At 42.3% G+C, this 21,438-nt stretch overlaps 1 protein-coding gene across 2 annotated transcripts in view; it reads right to left on the bottom strand.

Moving 5' to 3' along the window:
• The window catches only part of DOCK10 (dedicator of cytokinesis 10), a 277,368-nt gene extending 261,578 nt beyond the window's left edge, over positions 1-15,790 (bottom strand). The window contains exon 1 of one of the 2 annotated variants that reach the window (XM_058437931.1): positions 15,482-15,790. In XM_058437931.1, coding sequence (XP_058293914.1) covers positions 15,482-15,604 — 123 coding nt within the window. In that variant the 5' untranslated portion in view covers positions 15,605-15,790. The remainder of the gene's footprint in view (positions 1-15,481) is intronic. The other variant, XM_032754230.2, reaches the window with a different exon arrangement.
• Positions 15,791-21,438: the final 5,648 nt, after the last annotated feature.

The following is a 21,438-nucleotide window of genomic DNA, read 5'->3' as shown; positions in this document are numbered from 1 at the left end:
AGGACATTGCAAAACACAGTCTGGGGAAGAAATACTGAGTGACTTACATAGATCACTAAGGTCAGGCAGCTGTCTGAAATATTTAGGAGGTAGCCTTGCCAGTACTTGGAGCATGAACTGATGTGGGGTGGCCAGGGGTGGAAAGAATTGAGCATGGTTTTAGTTTGAGATTTCCTGGATCCACTGAGGTATACAACTCAGGAAATAAGGAAAGCAGATTTATGAAGCAAGAAACTGTGTTAGATCTGGATCCTGTTGATTTTGAAGTAACTGAGGAAACTTCAGGACAGAGATATCAATGGTCAGAGCTCAGAGATGTGTGAAAGGATGAAATCATCTAGGGGGTTTTGTGGAGAAGGCAGAGAGAAGGGGGTCTAAGGTTAGATCCTTGGTACACCCTAACATTAAAAGCCCATTTTTCCTGTGTTAAGTGGTTCAGACTATCTTTCAGAGTAATGATGATTGAGTCCCCATATACAACTTATAGTCAGCTTGTCAGGCCCCATACATAGAGCACGTGGTTCTTTCCACAAGCTCCTCAGTACACAGTACTAGGGAATATATGGAGAAAGAAGCACAGAGCCTTGTAGGTCTGAGATCTGTCATGGATGAAATGTATTCTCACCTAAACAAAATGATGAGGCCTGGTCAGAGACAAATCCCTACACAGACCTCGCTTGCACACCCAGACCAGGCCCCACTAGCCACCTTTCATGACAGTCTAGGGTCTATTGAATCACAGTGAGCTCATTCTGAGATGTTCATGCCCAGGCACAGGAGCACAGAGGCACTGGACAGCACTCTCCTTGGCCCGATGACCATTGCAACAATGAACATGGATGTAGCTTCAAAACTCTGAAGCATGTTATCACTTGATCCTTGATATGGTTTGGATCTATGTCCCCACCCAGTTATCATGTCAAACTGTAATCCCCAGTGTTGGAGGTGGGGCCTCGTGGGAAGTGATTGCATCATGGGATCTGTTTCTCATGGTTTAACACCATCCGCCCTGGTACTGTGGTCATGATAGTGAGTCTCACAGGATATGGTTGTTTAAAAGTGTGTAGTGCCCCCTCCTTCTCTCTCCTTCTGCTCCTGCCATGTAAGACGCCCCACTCCCCCTTTGCCTTCCTCCATGATTAAAAGCTCCCCGAGGTCTCCCCAGAAGCAGATGCCGCCATGCTTCCTGTATAGCCTGTGGAACCGTGAGCCAATTAAACCTCCTTTCTTTACAAAGTACCCAGTCTCAGGTATTTCTTTATAGCAGTGTGAGAACAGACTAATACAATCCTCATAAGAATTTTGTGTCTACTAATTTTACAAGGATAAAAGCTAAGGTCTATTAACTTAATCAAAGCCACATAAGCAGAGGGTTAGATTTAAGAACTGTGTCTGGTATTCTATAAAAGATAGTTCCTTCCACTTTGTTTTAGGATCAGAAAGCAGTGCCTCGGGAAGAGTTAGTCCTTTTAATCTTTTAAAGCACTTTCTGAGCATTTTTATGATAGGCCCCACAAAGATGTCCACACCCTAATCCACAGAACCTATAAACATACTCATTTCCATGGAAAAGGGGACTTTGCAAATATGATTAAGATGGAAGACCTGGAGATTGGAGATTGTCCTGGATTATCTAGGTGGCCCAATCCAATCACCAGTCCTTCAGTGGGAGAGGAAAGCAGAAGCATGGGTCTGAGGGGTGTAACATGTGAAGAGCTTGAGCCATCACCACTAGCTTTGAAGATGAAGGAAGGAGGCCAGGTTTAAGCAATGTGGGGGCCTCTAGAAGCTGGCAATAGACCTCAGTTTGTATCCAGCAAGAAAATGGGGACCTCAGCCCTACGGTCTCAAGGAACTGAATTCTGCCAACAGCCCAAGTAAGCATGAGACATTTTCCTCTAGAGCTCCACAAAGGGTCACAGCCTTGCTGATACCTTGATTTTAGCCTGGTGAGACTCTCACCAGACTTCTCACCTACACTACGGTAGGATGATACACAGATGCTGTTTAAGTGCGAAGTTTATATAGTCTGTTATGGCAGCAACAGAAATCTATTAAGATCCTTTGTATCTCTGTAAAGTCACAGCAGCCCAGACTCAAATTCTGATCATTGAGGGCACTGAGACAGCACATGCAGTAATTCTGATCACTAGATTTTTGGCATAATGTCAGCTTACAAGAACGGCTCAGGCCCAAGGGCACAAGTGGGCCTTTCCCCGTGCTCATGGGCTAGAGGAACACATTTTCAACTGGCTGCCAAGCATAGGTCACATCTTTGAAACACCTGGACAGAGTCTCAGCAAACAACAGGTAACACAGACATCACATATTCAAGAAGTAAACCAGGCATGTGTGCCCAGGTTAAGCGAATGTGTACTATTTAAACATCTTTAAAGGTAGTGCTCTATTAGGTTTAAGGCTCATTCACTTTTACTGGAGAGCCCCATGTAAATATATTCCAGATTTCCATCTTATGATATGAAATTACGTGTATTGCAGATGGTGCACTGGGCTGCAGGAGAAAATACCCTGGGTTTGAGTCCTCCCATGGCATTGCTCTGTGACCCTGACCACATCCATTTAATCCTCCTTGTGACTCAGTTTCCTTCTATTTTATTTTATTTTATTTATTTTTTTTGAGATGGAGCCTTGCCCTGTTGCCCAGGCTGGGGTGCAGTGGCACAATCTCGGCTCACTGCAAACTCTGCCTCCCAGGTTCAAATGATTTTCCTCCCTCGGCTTCCTGAGTAGCTGGAGTTTCAGGTGTGCACCACCACACCTGGCTAACTTTTGTATTTTTAGTAGAGACAGAATTTTGTCATGTTGGCCAGGCTGGTCTCAAACTCCTGGCTTCAAGTAATCCACCCACCTCGGCCTCCCAAAGTGCTGGGATTACAGGCATCAGCCACTGTGCCTGGGCTTTTTATCTATTTTAGACTAGATTTTCTTTCAGGTCTAAATGTTTATGACTGTACAATCTCAAGAAATGTGGCACAGTTTTTCTTTTTTAATTAACAATATATATTTCATGTGGAGTATATACAGAAATGCCAGCAGAAATAGTTTTTAGGACAGAAGATACCTTAAATCACTTAAGACAAATTAAAAATGTAAATATTCAACATTAGCTCAAAAGTATGTCAAAGCATGTTTTTGTGAAGAGACAAATGCTTCAAATAAATATAGCAAAAGTTGTTACCAGTAGGTGGTAGGAGTGTGGGTGATTACTAGTTTTTTCTTCATTATTTTCTATATATTTGAACTATTATTGTAATAGAACTCACAAAAGCTTAGAAAATACAGATGTAAGGCCAGGAGAGGTGGCTCACACCTGTAATCTCAGCACTTTGGGAGGCTGAGGCGGGTGGATCACTTGAGGTTGGGAGTTTGAGACCAGCCTGGTCAACATGGTGAAACCCCATCAATACTAAAAATACAAAAAAATTAACCAGGTGTGGTGGCACACACCTGTAGTCCCAGCTACTTGGGAGGCTGAGGCAGAAGAATCACTGAAGCCCAGGAGGCAGAGGTTGCAGTGAGCCGAGATCGCACCACTGCATTCCAGCCTGGGCAACAGAGTGAGACTCTGTCTTTAAAAAAAAAAAAAAGAAAAAAAAAAGAGAAAAGAAAAGAAAAAGAAAATATAGTTGTAAAAGGAAATCATTACATGAATGCCAGAACTTTAAAAAACAGAGCAGAGTCATTACAATGCTCTAAAGCCGTGTCATGAAAACTCTCTAACATCCTAACCTCAAGGAAAGGAGAATTTTTAAGGGCTAAAATAGCATTCACATAAACTGATAAAATCACACAACTCGGTGATTTAGTAAGGGTTTTTTAAAAAAACATAAACCGCTCTCCATCATGTGACTGGAAATGGACTGCTTTCAAAACCCTGTGGCTCACACTTCTTGGACTTTAATCAATCAATTTTCTGCACCCTTCTCGGGGTGGCCTCCACCTTGTGACTGCTAACAGCATCAGTGAGAATGGCACTAACATCCCTGGGTAGGTAGTGAGGCCTGCGTGTGCTACCCAGGCACCCACCAGGACAGGGGCTGGTGTTGGATTAGTGATCACACCTGCTTAGCTGAATCTTATTTAAGAACATAAACGCATGCCAATCGAGATTTTGTTTTGTTTCTTTTTAATCTTTGAATAGCCTTTGTGGGAATCTTGAATTAAATTCTGCTCAGTTTACTTCAATTTGCTGCTATTGTACAAATATTATATGCTGTGCTTTGTCGCCAACATCTGTCCTCTGGAACGTGCCTTAGAATTTCTTTACTGCAAACCAGGTCCTCAGATTTCCTTTTGCATGCCTAATCTATACTCCTGTCATCTCTAAGTATGACATTCTCTTTTCCATTTGGCAAGCATTTAGTAAGCACCTACTATGTGCCAAATATCTTGCTGCCCTGGAAATATGGAGACTATAACCACAGTCTTGGTCTTGAAGGTCTCTCAGTATCAGAAGTGTAAGGACAAAACCACACCTCTTCCTCCTCCTCCAGGACTGGCAACAGAGACAAATGTCATTTGGGCTGTGGATAGCTCTACCAGAGATCAGACTGGCTGCCAGGGAAGCGGTGAAAGGTTATCTCTAGTACATCAGCCTCCCATTTCCATACTCTATTATCCTAATGGGTCAGGGATCTTCCCAAGATACATCTGCTCAGGAATGGACTTACACTGTGGAGTGAAATAAAGTCCTCACCATGCCGCCTTGTGCATTTAAGGCTGATGACTAACTGTGGAATAAAATGGCCTATACCTTGGTATCAGTTGCTAGGAGGACAATGCGGGCACAGGGCCGAGGGACAAATCTGCAGTCTTGAGACCCTCTGAAATCACACTGGGTCCAGGACAGATCATATTACCTTTCCCAGGTGTGAGCCGGGAGAAGGAGGGGGTAGAAGCAGAGACAAAAACCAGGGACAGACACAGAACTAGAAAACGAGAGGTTCCTGCTGCTTTTTCAAAGGTAAGGCAGACAGGATCTGGTAGCACAGTTCAAACTTCTACTCACGTATATTCTGCTCATGTGGGTGCTGACACGGCCTGGCACAGACCTTAAGCCAGAGACTGCAACTACAAACATTCAGCATGCAAACTGGAAAGCATGCTTTCTTAAAGCAGATGGGGCTTACCCTTCTCTTCAGGATAAGAAAGAAGGAAATGGGATTGTATGCTTGCCTCTGAGGCTCGATAAGGTCAGAAGAACCTGACTTGCCCAGCCTTTGCCACCACTGGCTGTCTTTTGCCAGTCTCCATTCCCCTAGCCCTGTCCTCAGGATGTGTGAACAGCCATTCCCTTCATTGCATTCTTAAGTAACCATGTTTTTTTATGCTACCACCTTCATTGGTGAAATACAAATGTGGTCATAGATCATTGGGATCAAGTCTTCCAGGTGCTAAAATCAGGTATTTTAATCAATAATCACCTTATTAAGAAGAAAATAAGTTTTATTTTAATTCTCTATGAAAACTCCTTTAAAGGGGTAAGATCTCCCTGGATTTTTAGGACTAAAGCATTCTTGAAGGTCTTGGTGTTCAACTCTCTTGTTTTAAAGACAAGAACACTGAAACTCAAAGAAGCTTAAAGACTTGGCCAAGGTTACACTGCCTGGAAACCATTGCTTCCTAATGATAAAAAGATACATTTTTCAAATTGATTGGACAGAAGCCATATAATGGCTTCTGACTTCAAAAATGGAAGTTAATGAATGAACTTTCCCTGTTAGCACTCAGAAAGGTTCTGAAAGCATCTTATCTCTGCATGTTGGTATGCCAACAAACTTTATGACTAGTAGTTTCTCATGTAGGACAAATTTATAGCCCACATAAAGATATGTTTCAAAGAAAACTTAAAATACATTTTTTCCACTTCAGAATAAAACTTCCTTTGAATGTGACCAATTTTTAAACAATATATAAAACAAAAAATAAATGTCTTTAAATATTAGTTCTCCACATTTGCATTATCTTCAAAAAAGTTGAGTTCCAATAACACTTTTGTTTTTTTGAAGATTAGTCAGCTACAATCAATTTCCATTTGTCATTCTAAAAAGCTGTGACAAAGGGACATTTAAGAGCTAATCAAATAAACAATGAGTATTTGAGAATAATTTAATTATCATATTTCATTGAACAGTAAATTTTGTTAAGTTTTTTGTTTGCTTGTTTGCCAAGTCAAATGTTCACGCCTGGGTTCTTTTCACAGAATGTTTAATTTGAAAGGCCAAAGAGTCACTGGTCATTTTGACAGCCTCAATTAGTCATTTAAATTGGTAATTACTAAGATAATTATATGAGGAAAAATCTCATTATGTTAATCCTAAATGGTGTCATCTTTTCAAATAGACCCCTTTTCAGATTTTCAGATCCTATTGTTAAACTCTGCCATTTTGGTATTTAATTTACATTAAAGAGCTGCCTAGCTTCCCAAATTCTACATGTCTCAGAGGAGGTATGCTGAAATTAAATTAGAAATACAGTATTTTCACATTTAAGCTGCCCAAAATAAAGAAACTCTTAATGATTCGGTACTATTAATTCTTTTTTTTTTTTTTTTTTTGACAGAGTCTCGCTCTGTCGCCCAGGCTGGAGTGCAGTGGCGTGATCTCGGCTCACTGTGACCTCCGCCTCCCAGGTTCAAGCAATTCTCCTGCCTTAGCCTCCCGAGCAGCTGGGGCTACAGATGTGCACCACCACACCTGGCTAATTTTTGTAATTTTAGTAGAGATGGGGTTTCGCCATATTGGTCAGGCTGGTCTTGAACTCCTGACCTCAGGTGATCCTCCCATCTCTGTCACCCAAAGTGCTGGGATTACAGGTGTGAGCCACTGTGCCCAGCCGTGACTATTAATTCTTCTAATCTCTGAGGCAGACATTTTCACTTCAATCCAACTGCAAAATATTAACGTTTTCAAAGGCAAGTGTTTTTCTGTATTGCCACTAACTCAGTCACATTCATTACATTTTATTATTTCTACCTCAATAAATGTAGGTCAACATTTCGAGTCCAGCAAACAGAAGCATTTATTTCCAGCCTGCTAACACTGCTGTGAAAGACAAGAAGCAAACAAGTCTCACTTCAATGGGGGGGAGAAAAATAAAGAACCATCAACCTTCTTATTTGTAAACAAGAACACCAAAATCAAGACTACAAGAGACAATGTAACAGATGTAATGTTGCAACCCAACCGCGCCCCCCCACCTCATGCTTATCTTGCCAGAAATGTATTTCTATAGAAGGAGAGGAATCAAATAATGCCCCTTTCACAGTTGAAGGAGCCTTTGTTTGCAAACCTTAACTCATTCCGTGCCGGTCCTGTCTTTGGGAAATGTCTGAGCAACAATGTCCAAAGTTGGTGTCACTCCCAATATCCCAGGTTGTTGGGATGTCATAAATGAAAGACTGAAGCAGAGCAAAAGTAGCCACAGCTCTTCTTTTGTCAAGAAACTCTTTTTTAGAAACTCTTCCTATAACTAGTACTCTGAGGGTTTCTTTTCTCTCACTGCTTTCGCTGATGGATGCAAGCTGCATGTGTAATGAGGTCCTTCCTGCCTGGTGGAGCTGGGAGGCAGTTATAGAGTAGTCAGGAGGAATAGGCTGTGGAGTCAGACTGTGCGATTGTGACTCTGGATTCACTATTGAGGAGTCATTTGATCTGAAGAAAGTTCCTGATCTCTAAGCATCTCTTTCCTCATCTATAAAATGAGAATACCAACCTTTTGCCGTATCGTTGCTATGAGGATTAGAAGAGATTGCACAAGTATAGTACTTGGCACACAGGACATGCCCAGTACCTTTCGGCAGGATTGCATTTCCAATGCTTGCCAAGATTTACAGGTAGACTATGAAGAGGGTGACAGAAGGGCTCTCATTATCAGATGCTAACAACCTGGACATTTTAAAGTTATAATTCCACTATAACCTTTCAGTAATGTACATTCAGCCAACCCTTCTGACTTTCCTTAAGCAACTAATGTGCGGTAAGAAGGGGGACTCCACCCCTCTTATTTCCCAATAGCAAATATACTATAAAAGTAGTGAAACAGACAAGTTCTCTCTTTTCAATAGCACTTATATTCCAAGGCAAGAGGGTTGGAAGACAAATAAGAAATGAAATCAATAAAAAGATCACTTTAGATAGTAGTAAGAGCTATGAAGACAACTAAGCCTAGTAATGAGATTGAGAGTGTTGAGGGTGGGGAGCCTGGTGGGAGATTATCTGGTAGGAAAAGTAACATTCACCTCACCCTGAAACACATCTTTAGGGTACGAACTCTCACCTTCCACTTGGTAATCCAGGATGACCTTCCTGAGAAGGTGACATCTGAGAATCTGAGGGATGAGAAGGAGAAGTTGTGAGAACTCTGGGACAAAGAAGTGGGAAATTCAAGAGCCCAATCACCTAATCCCCTAATTTCACAGTTCAGGAAACTGAGTCTTCAAAGAGAGAAGGGACTTCATCAAGGGTCACAGAGCCAGGTTTGAAATTCTGGTCTCCAGACTCACAGGCTCTGACATTTCCAATACCAACTCCCATTCATTAGAATCCCATGTGGCCAAATTGTTACAAGTGCATAATGGAACTCCAACATGGATAGTCAAGGAAAGAGTATCTCAGGATGATGGTGAAGGACAGCCCATCAAAGAGGTCATGAACCACAATATAGCATATGGGGAAATCAAGATCTTTAACTCCATGGAAGCCCATTCTTACCGCATTCAAGCATGAATTCAAGAGGTATCACTTTTTCTAGGAGTCAATGACTGTGAGAGAGAAAAACATCTTCATGATTTTCTGATTCTAGCAGTTGGATTTTCTGATATCACCAATTATTTTCAAATCCCTAAGGGTTTCATTCGATATATCAATATAGATCTTATGTGACACCACAGAATCAGTGTTAGTTGTGTGTTGTATTAGTCAGTGCGGGCTGCCGTAATAACATAACATAGTCTGGGTGTCTTTAACAACAGACATTTATTTTTCACAGTTCTGGAGGCTGAAGTCTGAGATCATGGTGCTAGCATGGTTGGGTTCCTGGTGAAGGCTCTCTTTCTGGCTCCTATATGGCCGGCCGCCTTGTTGTGTCCTCACATGACAGAGACAGGGCGATCTCTCTCTCTTCTTCTTCTTCTTTTAAAGCCACTAATCTTATCATAAGAGGTCCACTCTCATGACCGAATCTACCCCTAATTACCTCCCAAAGGCCTCACCTCCTAATAGCATCATATAGGGGCTTAAGGCATCGACATATTAATTTTGGAAGGACACAAACATTTAGTTCATAACACATCTTTCATTAGTTGAAGTAATTGTACTTAAAAATTCTCTGTAGAAGGAGTAACATTCGCCTCACTCTGAAACACATGTTTAGGGTATGAACTCTCACCCTACAACCTAGAGTGAGAACTTGTGCTGATTTAGATAGCAATTATTTAAGTATGTTATGGAATTTTTTCTTAACCTGGAAAATTAAGTTCACACTACAATTAAGGGGCTAGATGGTAGATGGAGGACAGAATATAACACAAATAAGTAAGAGGTTTCCCTAAAGCCATTTAACAATGAACCAAATCCCATTTTCGTTTCTAAGTGGTCTAAACCTCATCTCTGCTTTAAGTAAAACTTTCAAATAGTTGCAGAATAAACCACATTGTATTGGACCCTTATCAATTGACTTTATCTAAAAAGATACTGCAAAAGTGTGGCTAAAGATGTAGGTTATTTTCATGTTTCTCAAATTTTAGTGTCCTAGTGCAAATCAGTAGGGGAATCTTATTAAAATGCATTATCTGGTGTGAGCCCTTGGATTCTGTATTTCTAGCTAGCTCCCATGTGATCTAATATTGCTGGTTCTTGGACCACACTCTCAATGACGAGACTCTATCACATCATGCTACTATCTGTAAAAAAACTCCAGGAAAAAAATATCTTGTCTCTTAAGTTTCAGTATAAGTTAATGCTGAATATGTCTAGAGCAAATTTTCATTTATCTGATGGACTTCTTAAATCTTATGGCTGATGGTGTTTTCCTCTTTGACTTGGTCACCAAGAAGCACCTTTAACAAAACTACAGGACTTAATAGTGATGTATTTTATTTACTGGTCCCAATGACCTACACCTGATTACATCTAACTTTCCTAATATTGTTGGTTTTTATTTCTGGCTATTATTACTTTTCACTCCCCTTACTATATTTTGTTATTGTCGTCTCACATGCATCTTTGTAAGATACTTAGGATCTCTCCTTCAAATAAGATAGAATGTGAAAAAAGGATACCAACACAACTCAGTTAAATGGAAATACATACTCCAAGACACACAATGCATTGAGGAATTTCAGGCACATGCGAGAGTGGGGTAAGCAACTGAGAATGGAGAAGCAGACAGTTTTGAAGTAGACTGCAGGAGGATTAACCTCATGCTCTTTAACAATTTTCTTAAGACTTTGCTATACAGGTGAGATGGGGATGGCTGAGTGAGTTCATATTTGAAAGACTTAACTATTGAAATTCCAGTTGCCTTGGGAAGATCTATTATAATTAAGCCTCTGCTATTGCAACTATCCTCAGGAGAACACTGGAGTGAATGCTAACAGGTACTCTGAAGCACTAGTGGGAAGAACAATTTTCCTATTCCTTAGGGAGAACTGCAACTTGGGTAGATCAAAAGGTAACACCAACCAACATCAACTACTCATATCCACCAATTTGAAGATGCTTTTAGAAGCAGCTAAAAAACTGGAAGTTAACCCCTCCAGTTTTCTATTCAAAATGCAGAGGACGTCCCATGTCAGTTACTTAACTTAGAGAAACATGTTTAACTCTATGAGTCTCACTGGCCTCCTCTGTATTTTGCGACAATAATACCTTCCTCAAATGACTGCTCTGAGAATTAAACAGAATGCTTAACACTGTGCCAGGCACATCGTACATTCTTAACAAATTGTTTACCGTAATGCATTCATTATTGCTTTCTTTTTCTATGCTAGGCCTTAGAGAATCTGGTTGCGGAGAAAAAGACAGCCAAAACCTCTACATGTTGACTCATTCTTTCAGTCTTTGATCCTTCTAGAAGTTTTCTAGAACCCACTTGTGGTTACTATTTATTTTCAAAGTTATTTCTCCAATGCCCTTGAGAAATAAAAAACATTGGCAGACACATCAGTAACATTCAAACTTGATCTTGTAAACTAAGTTTGTGTTGACTTCTTCTCCAGGCAAAGAGGTCAAGAGATTTTCCTCATATGAAGACATAAACGTGTGATTTCTGCTAAAGCATAAACACCCTTGTCATAAAGGACTCTGTCCAAAACAACAATAAAACAAAACAAAACAAAAAACACAAAACAAAAAGACTGTGCTGTGAATGTGAAACAAGCAGGCCCTTATATTGCATGTTGCTTTTAAATCTGGATAGTGACAGCAAAACAAGTGCTTCACTTTCATTCGCTATCACTTTCTGCATCTAGCATATGACTTTTGGGAAATTCCAGTATCCCCCACTCAATTAAAAAAAAATCCCTCCTACTCTCAACTCTTGAATGCCACCAAGTTCAGAGGGGAGAAAATTCTTCCTTCTAGGAATTCCTCATGCTCACGTAAACATGTTTACATATTCACTACTTCTCAATCAAAGCTCTTTGGTTGTTCAAAGGTTCCGCTTCTTACTCAAAGCTCTCTAAATTATTGGAAGTCTGAAGAGTTAGGAAACATCAAAGAAGGGAAATGGAATTTACCTAAATAAATACTTTCCTCTCTTTACCCCTTACCCTTTCTGGGTGGGTAGGAAGGGAGAAAACCTCCTGGTTAAGTATAATCACTTCCGGCAGGATGCTTTCTCTTTAAAATGAGTTAATAACAAAATTAGATACAATCAAAAAGGAGTTGCAGAGGAGTTTTTGTCTAATAATAGAGTAAATATAAAGACATTAAAAGTACATGTAACTAAAGTGGTAAGCTCCAGTCTAGGAAACAGATGAACGGCTTTAGGCCAAAACTGACCAAATGATTATTTGATCTCTAGTAAATGCTTCCTTTCCATCATCTGACTGTATGTAGATCTCATCCTTCTGGTTATCTGAAGCCTTCCATTGCACTAACCCACCTAAAACATTCCATAAATAAAACTCTATTTCTCTCAAAGTGACAGATCTGATGGAGTGTTTGCAAAAAGTTAACCTATACTTTTTTAAAAAGTATTTTCTTTTGAAATGCTCTCAAATACAATATATACGCAGAAAAGTGCACAAATCCTAAATGTATATCTTAATGAGTTATAGAAAGCTATCTAAATGAACTAATTCATGCTAGGGTAGAGATACACTTTATTCATTTTAAAAGATGAGCTTCTTATCAAAAAGGAATTTCTAATTAGTGGCATTACAACTTTGAAGCCAACATAGTATGTATATTCAACCAATGTAATAAAACACTCCAGTTCTGATATGAAACAAATGTTTCTAATCATTTTCGGGCTGAAATACTACCCTAGAGAAGCTTGCTTTATGAAACAATCAGGAATGAGATTTCAGAAAATTATGAGAACTTGACTTGATCTTTTGAATTGATCTTCGAATGAGTTGTCTTTCATTTATTTTCTATGGGGAATTTTAGGATAATGAAGGAGCAAATATTTCTCCTTTTGAAATGTATGTTTTTGTTCATTACTGTTCTTGGGAGGGGTGAAGAATAAGGTGGCTCGTGTCTAGGAGTCTGCAAATACATAAGCCTACTATATACAGTGCTTTGGGTAAAAGCACTGACATCAAATTTGCTTTGGCATACACCTCTACTGTCCTCAACAACTGCCTTAAAATTTGGCTTTCCCAGTCATTACCCTCACTCAGCATCTCCTTGATCTCTCCTCTCCATATTCAAACACATTTTGAAGGCTTCCTGTCTTCTGTCTCTCTCTGTGTGTATGTATACACACCCCATTCTCAGAGACCAAAACTCTCTTGTTAACCTCACAACCTTATCTAAACTTATTGGATAGAGCAGAGTTCAAACACTATGGCAATCTTTTGGCAATGTCCTGGAGGATTTGGGTCCCCAAAACAGAGATTTCAGAAAGGGGACTATATAAATCTAGCAGTAAGATAGTTTTTCCCAGCAGGAGTTTCTAGTGTCTTTCAAATACCTTGCAATAGAGGATGGCTTGCTCCAATACACACCCACAGTTCTATGAGTCTGTACTGAAGTCGGATACCCATAATATTTTCCCCAACATCCTATCATTTTTCTCCCTTGACAACCATGTTTTGAGAACTTGAAGCAACAGATACAAACAGTCCTAAGGGATTGCATCAGTGTAAGCTTAGTCTCTACCACATAGTCCAATGACAAGGTTTTAGGTTCAAAAGGGATGCTCTATCCCCACAGAATCCCACCGAGTTCAGGTGCCAGCTCAGAGAACTCATCACCTTTCTGTTTCCCTTCAAGAGTTAACTGATGGGATGGTATGCAAAGCACATGCGTTCTTGCTGCCAAAATAGCAGTCAAAACTGCCTGCCTAGATGTGTAAGATCCCATGAAATGTCTTGGCAAAAGCTAGTTTAGGAGTGTTGGCCAAGGTGCTGAAGCGAAGCAAGGGGAGTCAGGACCACCTTTGCCAGTGAATCTCCCCTCCCCCACCTCTTTTTAAAGACAGCGAGCTTATTCATTTTGACAAGATACCCTAGGATTTCAAATCTGACGTAATTTTGGCGAAAGCAGTGCGTGTGTGTGTGTGTGTGTGTGTGTGTGTGTGTGTGTGTTGTGTAGAAGGGTATCTGGGATACATAATCTTTATAGAAATTCTAGTGCTACAGAAATTCTAGGAGAATCTACATTAAAGAAAAACACACAACATTTTAAGCTGTTTATTCCAATTGAACGCTGTGTGTTTCTATCAGATTCTCAGTGAGATTCAGTCCAATGAGTTGCAAAATAAAGTTTTTGTCAAGAGAATGAGAGAAAATGACAAAACCACAATTCTGAATGATCATTCAAAAGTAAAAAGCACTTTCTACTACTGTCTGGAGATTTTCTTATCTCTACTTTTACTCAAATTGAATCTTTTCTTCTAATGTTCTTTTAAGCAGTTTGTCTTTGGTGTCCTGAAAATGTGCACGCTGACAGCAGAACCACATGCTGTCCCTGGCACAGAGTGAGCTAACAGTTGAACCACCTCTGGGTAACTGCGGACTGCAGCTAGTGTAAGTGCAAGAAAAGGCACCCTGGCCACCAGTTCGTTTCACGCTCTAATCACCGCCGCCCGCTCTACACCCCCTGGGCACCCGATGCCTCTTCCCTCTGCCAGGCAATTTGCTTCCGTTCTGTTCAACTTTCCGACCTCTGGCTTTAGAGAATAGTCCTGGCTGTGGGAACTGGCTCTAGGCAGCTTTTGGCGCCCTCCTCATTGGTGACTGGCAAGAGTAACACTTTCACACTCTTAAAAAGAGCCGTTTAGTTCCTAATGATATTTACTGGCAAAAAAGAAAATGAAACACACAACCCGGATTCCGGTCCGCCAAACGCAGGCCAAGAGCGCGGCTGCTGAGCCCCGGTCTTGCTGTGAGGCTGTTGTTCCCACTCGCTTCCCGTTTCCACTAGAGTTGATTTGTCTCTTGCCACCTCTCCCCGGCAGTATGGACCTACTGCAACGCAGGAACATCTGGGTTGGTATGGATAGGATCCTACCGTCAGATGCTGGCTGCTGCCCCAGGGACCTCCCGCGGAAATCACCCAGCACTTAGAAGGCGTTTCAATAAGGAAGTAACCAGTAAAGCATTGCTGGCGGGAGAACCCCGCGAAACATCTTAGAAAAATACCAGAAACCGCTGGAGACCTAATGACCCACGTCTCCTCCAGCCTGTGTTCCCCAGCCCTTTCTGGAGGAGTATTAAGTGGTTTGTGGGTTTTTACCCTGCGGTGGGAGGGTTGTTCCAAGTACATCTGTTTCTGCGATAGTTAAGGTCGGGGGGGCCCTGCTCTAACCAGCACGAGGACCACGGACTGCATCCCTCTCTCTCAGCTCACTGGTCTGTTCGCTGGCGGGTGAGAGGGACGCGCAGACCTGCAGACCCAAGGGTTCCGTTCTGTAGATCCCCCCTACCCCACCCGGGGTCTCTGGCACTCGTATCACTTAGCAGCAATGTGACTGGCGGTGCATTCCGGTCCCCTCCCGTCCCGTTAAAGCCCCTGCACATCCTCTCCCACGCTGCGCTTCTGCTGCCCACGCAGCTGCTCTTCTAAGCGTCCCGCGTGCACAAACGCGCCCCCGGTCCTTACGCGTCGGTGGCGCTGCCTCGCTGAGGTGGCGCCGGGGGAGCCCGCAGAGGCGGCGGGGGAGGGAGTGAGGAGGAGAGGACCCGTGGGCTTTGGGGACCTGGGCCCGCCGAGCTTTTCGGGAGGCCGGGCCTCGTTCCCCCCGGGCGCCTGGGGCGCGCGGGAAGGCGCGGAGGATGCGCCGCACTCACCCGCTGCTGCTGCCGGCTGCTGACGGCCACCGCGGCGGCGGACGCGGCGCTGTGCCGGAGCTCGGCCGCCTGCCCAGGTCTCAACAGGCTCCGGGTGAACCTGCGGGTCCGCTCACCGGCCATCGCCGGTCACGTCGATCGCGCCGCGGGCCCGGGGCGCGCGTCCCGCCGGTCTTCCCCGCGCCAACCTTCTCTATCCACCCGCCGTTCAGGAAGCGGAACTCGGAGCCTTTCCCCCCCTCTTCCTCGCTCAACTCGCAAGAGGCGGGTTTTTCTCTCTTGCACCCCCACTCTTCCCACCCCCTTCCCTTCTCTGAAGCTTCTCGAAGACTTTCCAAACTCTGCACTCCCCCGGGCGCGCGCGGCCAACTCGGCGGGCGGCCGGGGCCCTGCAGCGGTGCATCTGGAGCTGGCGTCGCGGGACGCGCTTGGGTCGGCTCCTGCCCGCGCCGCCCACACGGGCTCAGCTCGCCGGCCGGGGCTGTCCACGCCGCCCGGGGGAACTGCAGGCTGCGAGGGAGGGCGGGGGGTGGCCGCCGCGGGGCTCCGGGCGGGGCCTGTCCAAGGCCGTCGCCTGTCCAAGGCCGTCAGCCTCATTTGGAGGCTGCTGGGGGAGTTGGAGCCCTGGATGCATTTGCCGTTTAGACCTCTATTTTCTGGGTCCGGCTAGTGGGTGGGGGTGGGGGCCAAGCTTAGTTCGCCCTTCCACCCTTGAGAAGGGGTCAGAGGCTTATTAAAGATCTGGTGGCTGGGATCCCAGCAGCATCGCCCAAGCCAGCGTTTGGAAGGCTCCCTTGCCAGAAGTCCATGTTCAGGGCCTTGGAATAAGCTTCCCCATTCATTCACTCCTTCAATGAGTATTTATTAAGCGCCTACTATATACCAGCTCACACTGTTCTGGAAACTGAGGTTACGGAGAGGAACTTAGCAACTACACTTTAAGGCTGCGTGGAGCTGATAGGTTTTTTCGGGGTGGGGGTGGGAGACAGCAAGTAACCAAGTGAACAAATAAACAAATACAGAGAAATCAAGGAGACAGTTTAATCTACTAACACGAACTCAAAACCAATAAATCAGGGTTCTGGGGGTAAGAGACTTTGGGTGGCATTAGGATGAGTAGGCAAGAACCAGCTTGCAGGGTTACTATGTAGGGTTGTCAGGTCGGGGGTGGACTTCACAGTTAATGCTATTCTGCTCCTCTCTTGCCCATACCCATCTAGCCTGCACTTTGCCTCTAGATATCTGATGAAAGCCTTCTAAGAAGTCTCTTCCTGGGTCATACCCAGGGTGGTTCTCCAACTCAATGTTGGACTGGATGGGGGGCAGAGAAGTTCTGGCCCCTGGATACTGGTCTGGAGAGTAGCCTCTCCACTTGGAAACTAGCCTCTCCAAGTGGTCTAGTTTTTTCTTAACAGCTTTTTATGGATCCATGACCCTGCCACTTTCTAAAGCCAATGATAGATAGTTTTAACCCAAGGTCACATTTGGGTATAAAGAATTCCTAAGCAATTGATAAATGCACTTTAGTCAGCTCTTTGTTAGCCAGGATTCAATTAGCAGAGATGCTGTTTGGGGATCATTTCAGCACATTCTAGAAATCATAACAGGCATAAGAGGCTCCGGCAGATTTGGGAAGTGCCATTTGAAACATCATCTAGTTCCAAGACAGCCTGCATAACAAAGAACTGTATGCTGTATTGTATGCTTTCATATTGGTACTCAGTGTGGGAGCAACGCCACCTTTCAGGGTAAGCAAAGTAGGTGGTTGCCTCTGTGTTGGCACATGAAGATCTCTGTAGGAACAGCTCCCTCCAACCGTACCATTTCCCAGGTGTACCCAGACTTGATGCCTCTGAATGCGTATTCCCCTGAGAGAATCGATTAAGCACATTTGAATTAACTTGAGCTTCCCAAGAAGAGGTACCTAATCGTTGCCTCTGGTTTCAAAACACTGCCTGGCACACGTAGGCACCCAATAAATATCAGCTTATGGATGACTTTCCAAAGGGCTCAGATGGGCTAGTGCAGTCGGAGAGCTGGGTGTCCCTGACATAGAGAAAGTCAGAGAGGAGAAGAGAAAGATGTGCTGAAAGGGAAGGCTGTAGTAATCGATAATACATCAGAATGTGCCCTGCACAAGGCAAAACACTGAGTAGCACACACAACCCATTCTCCAACAATATTGAGTAACAGAAAGTCACTTGAAATTTCTTAATTGTACAATTAATACACCTAATTGTACTTTCTCCAGCTTCAGGTGTGAGAGGGTTTAACGAACAAATGCCTGTTTGCCCAATCCATACCCTGTATGATGTTAATTCCATGGGTCACACTGGGTAGGAAGGCAGGTATAAGTGTTGATAGCATGCCTCTCACACCCAGGGCATGTCAGTAATGATACTTCAGAGACTCTCCTCAGCCCTTACGATCATGTAGGTTTTAGTTAAGCTTCCTTCGGGCACCAAGGAGAGAGAGCTGAGTGTCGACCCTTGCCCCTGCCCTTCTAGCATAAATACACTTATTTTTTGCTACAGAAATGTAACTTCAGGTCTGCTGATTTGGGACCTTGACTCTCTGCTGGTCACCCATCTCTCAGATCCCTGGAGAAACTCAGCTCAGTTGCTTGGTAAACGCAAATCTGTGCAAATATCATGAAGTACGTTAAGTTTCTTGGAACAGCTAGTTAATAAGTCAATCTTCAAGGGCTTGTAATATTGTAGAATAGTGGTTAAAGTACATGCTCTGAAGTCCAATTACCTTTGTTCAAATCCCAACTCCGTAAGCCTCAGTTTTCTTACCTACACAATCAAGATAGTAGTTGTGTGGCTAGGCTGCTGAGAGAGTTACTTAAATTAGTGTAAATTTCGTAGAAAGTGACTAGCACATGGACTTCAATAACTGTTATTATTCCTACACTTGCAGATAACTCAGGAATTAAACAAACTTCCATGTCTTTTCATAGTTGATTCTCATGTGAACCTTTGCGAGAAGAAGGATGGATGGGTATTATCTTGGAGCCAAGGCTGGGGATTTAATGAGCATTCTGGAGACAATGTCTTAACCCAAATCAATGACTATGGAATTTCATGAACAAGAATAACAATAACAACGTAATCCTTATAGTATTAACCCACTATTGTGTAACAACATGTAACTATAACATAATGTGCTACAGTTTGGATAATAGTTTCACATATATTATTTTACTCGAATTTTAATATATTATAAAATGGAGTTGTTCAGCCCATCTATCCCATGTCTCGCTGTCTAAAATTGTAGACGGATCATTAAAGGAGCTCCCCAAATGCATGGAACAGACATTGTAGAAACCAGTGGTTGCAAATTTTGCTAAATGTTCTCAAATCAAGATTGTACTAATGTATAGAATGCAGAGGCTGCCATCAAGTTTTATCAGTGTTTCAATTTGCCAATTCATTTGAGTTGTCACGAGACAAGCCATTCACTCAGGAAGAAATAACCCCACTCAACAGACATTTATGGAATATCAGCTATGGACAGGATCTCACACTATGCTAGGAGGGCACAGAGCTGAGCAAAATGTTTCTGTCTCCGAAAAGCTCAATTTCATATAGAGGAACTGACTTACAAAACATTATTGGTGCTCAAGGGTGAGTGGGTAGGGGGTGGGAGTAAGATTTTGGAGATGGAGTCTCTATGGACCCATGTTAACGTTTTACACTTCATATTTTTATGACTTTTTAAATAAGATTGAAAAAATTGGTCTCAATAACATGGAATTTTCTAGTCTTCTCTTTCTCTTCCCCTCTTTACTTACCTCCTTTTCTCCCTTCTTCTTTCTTCCATTCTCCCTCTGTTCTTTTCTTTCCTTCCCTCACTGCCTCCTCCCTTCCTTCCCTTTTTCCTTCTTTAAAATTTGATACTCTCCTTACTCATACCCAGGAATCACTGACTTTCATAAGAGGTAGTAAGCACTGATTACTTGACCTGGTACAGTTCAAAGCTTTATAGAATTAAGAAACCACAACGGTCAATAGCCCTCTCCTGTCATCCTTCTGCATGACTGTGTCCATGTCTTATGAGCAAGGAAAGACTTCAGAAATATTTTCATAGCAGTAATAAGTATGAAAGTGAAAATTGTACTACATTTTCCAAAATACCTGCAGACATAAGAGTGTGTAAATTTAGTTATTAGTCTAGGAGTCTGACTTTTGGACGAATAACTAAATTTGCACACTAAATGACTGAATTAGATCTTGATACCCAGAGATTGTAGGAAGTGGGGCAAATACTCCTTGCATCCATTCCATGGCATTGAGCCACTCTTCCTAAGTGATACCAAGCCCAGTGCACCCTGGGTGTCAACCTGGGCATCATCATGTCCCAATGCTTAACTGTATCAAGTTTGTCTAGTGTTGCACCATTTACAAAGCACACTCATTATTTCATTTGATTCTCAATCATTCATTCTAAAATGCACATGGGGCATGTGACATTGCCCCCACTGTACATAAGGGAAAGCTGGGAGAGAATTTGATAGCATGGAAATTAGGAGGGAAATTTTGCTAATTAATAAAAAATAAAGATACAGAAATAGGAATACAAATGCCCAAGTTAAAATGATTTTCTGATATTATAGGAAGCCTTCCTTTTTTATTTTATTTTATTTTATTTATTATACTTTAAATTCTGGGATACATGTGCGGGACGTGCAGGTTTGTTACATAGGTATATATGTGCCATGGTGGTTTGCTGCACCCATCAACCTGTCATCTAGGTTTTCTGTGTGATGTTCCTTTCCCTGTGGCCATGTCTTCTCATTGTTCAACTTCCACTTATGAGTGAGAATATGTGGTGTTTGGTTTTCTGTTTCTGTGTTAGTTTGCTGAGAGTGATGGTTTCCGGCTTCATCCATGTCCCTGCAAATGACATGAACTCATTCTGTTTTATGGGGGCACAGTAATCCATGGTGTATATGTGCCACATTTTCTTTATCCAGTCTATCACTGATGGCCATTTGGGTTGGTTCTAATTCATTGCTATTGTAAATAATGCTGCAATAAACATATGTGTGCATGTGTCTTTATAGTAGAATGAGTTATAATCCTTTGGGTATATACCCAGCAATGGGATTGCTGGGTCAAATGGTATTTCTGGTTCTAGATCCTTGAGGAATCACCACACTGTCTTCCACAATGGTTGAACTAATTTACACTCCCAACAGTGTAAAAGCATTCTTATTTCTCCACATCCTCTCCGGCATCTGTTGTTTCCTGATATTTTAATGATCACCATTCTAACTGGAGTGAAACGGTATCTCATTGTGGTTTTGGTTTGCATTTCTCTAATGACCAGTGATGATGAGCTTTTTTCATATGTTTGTTGGCCTCATAAATGTCTTCATTTGAGAAGTGTCTGTTCATATCTGTCACCCACTTTCTGATGGGGTTGTTTTTTTTTTTTTTGTAAATTTGTTTAAGTTCCTTGCAGATTCTGGATATTAGACCATTGTCAGATGGATAGATTGCAAAAATTTTCTCCCATTCTGTAGGTTGCCTGTTCACTCTGATGATAGTTTCTTTTGTTGTGCAGAAACTCTTTACTTTAATTAGATCCCATTTGTCAATTTTGAGGAAACCTTCCTTTATTAAGGGAAAAGTATATTTGTCTTATTTTTACAATAGAAAGGGAGGTCCACAGAGGCAGGTAACTTGCCTTGATGATGTGGTAGTGTAATTGGGGTTGGTAAATTAAAATAATTTTGTTTATTGAAAGTATAATGCTTGTCATATTCAGCAATAAGTATCAGAATTGTAAACCAAATTGTAGGAAAAATACTTTGCCACAGCACATATTGATTTCCTAATACTAAGAAAAAAATAAACAATTGAATGTACATCCAGTGGTTTTTTGGCTGAATACTATTTCATAAGATACATTTTTCCTAACCTTACCAAGAGAATATTAAAGAGCTACAA

Source organism: Hylobates moloch, unplaced genomic scaffold, assembly GCF_009828535.3.
Source record: "Hylobates moloch isolate HMO894 unplaced genomic scaffold, HMol_V3 SCAFFOLD_1, whole genome shotgun sequence".
In the NCBI taxonomy this organism is placed as follows: Eukaryota; Metazoa; Chordata; class Mammalia; order Primates; family Hylobatidae; genus Hylobates; species Hylobates moloch.
This window is presented reverse-complemented; position numbering and strand designations above follow the sequence as displayed.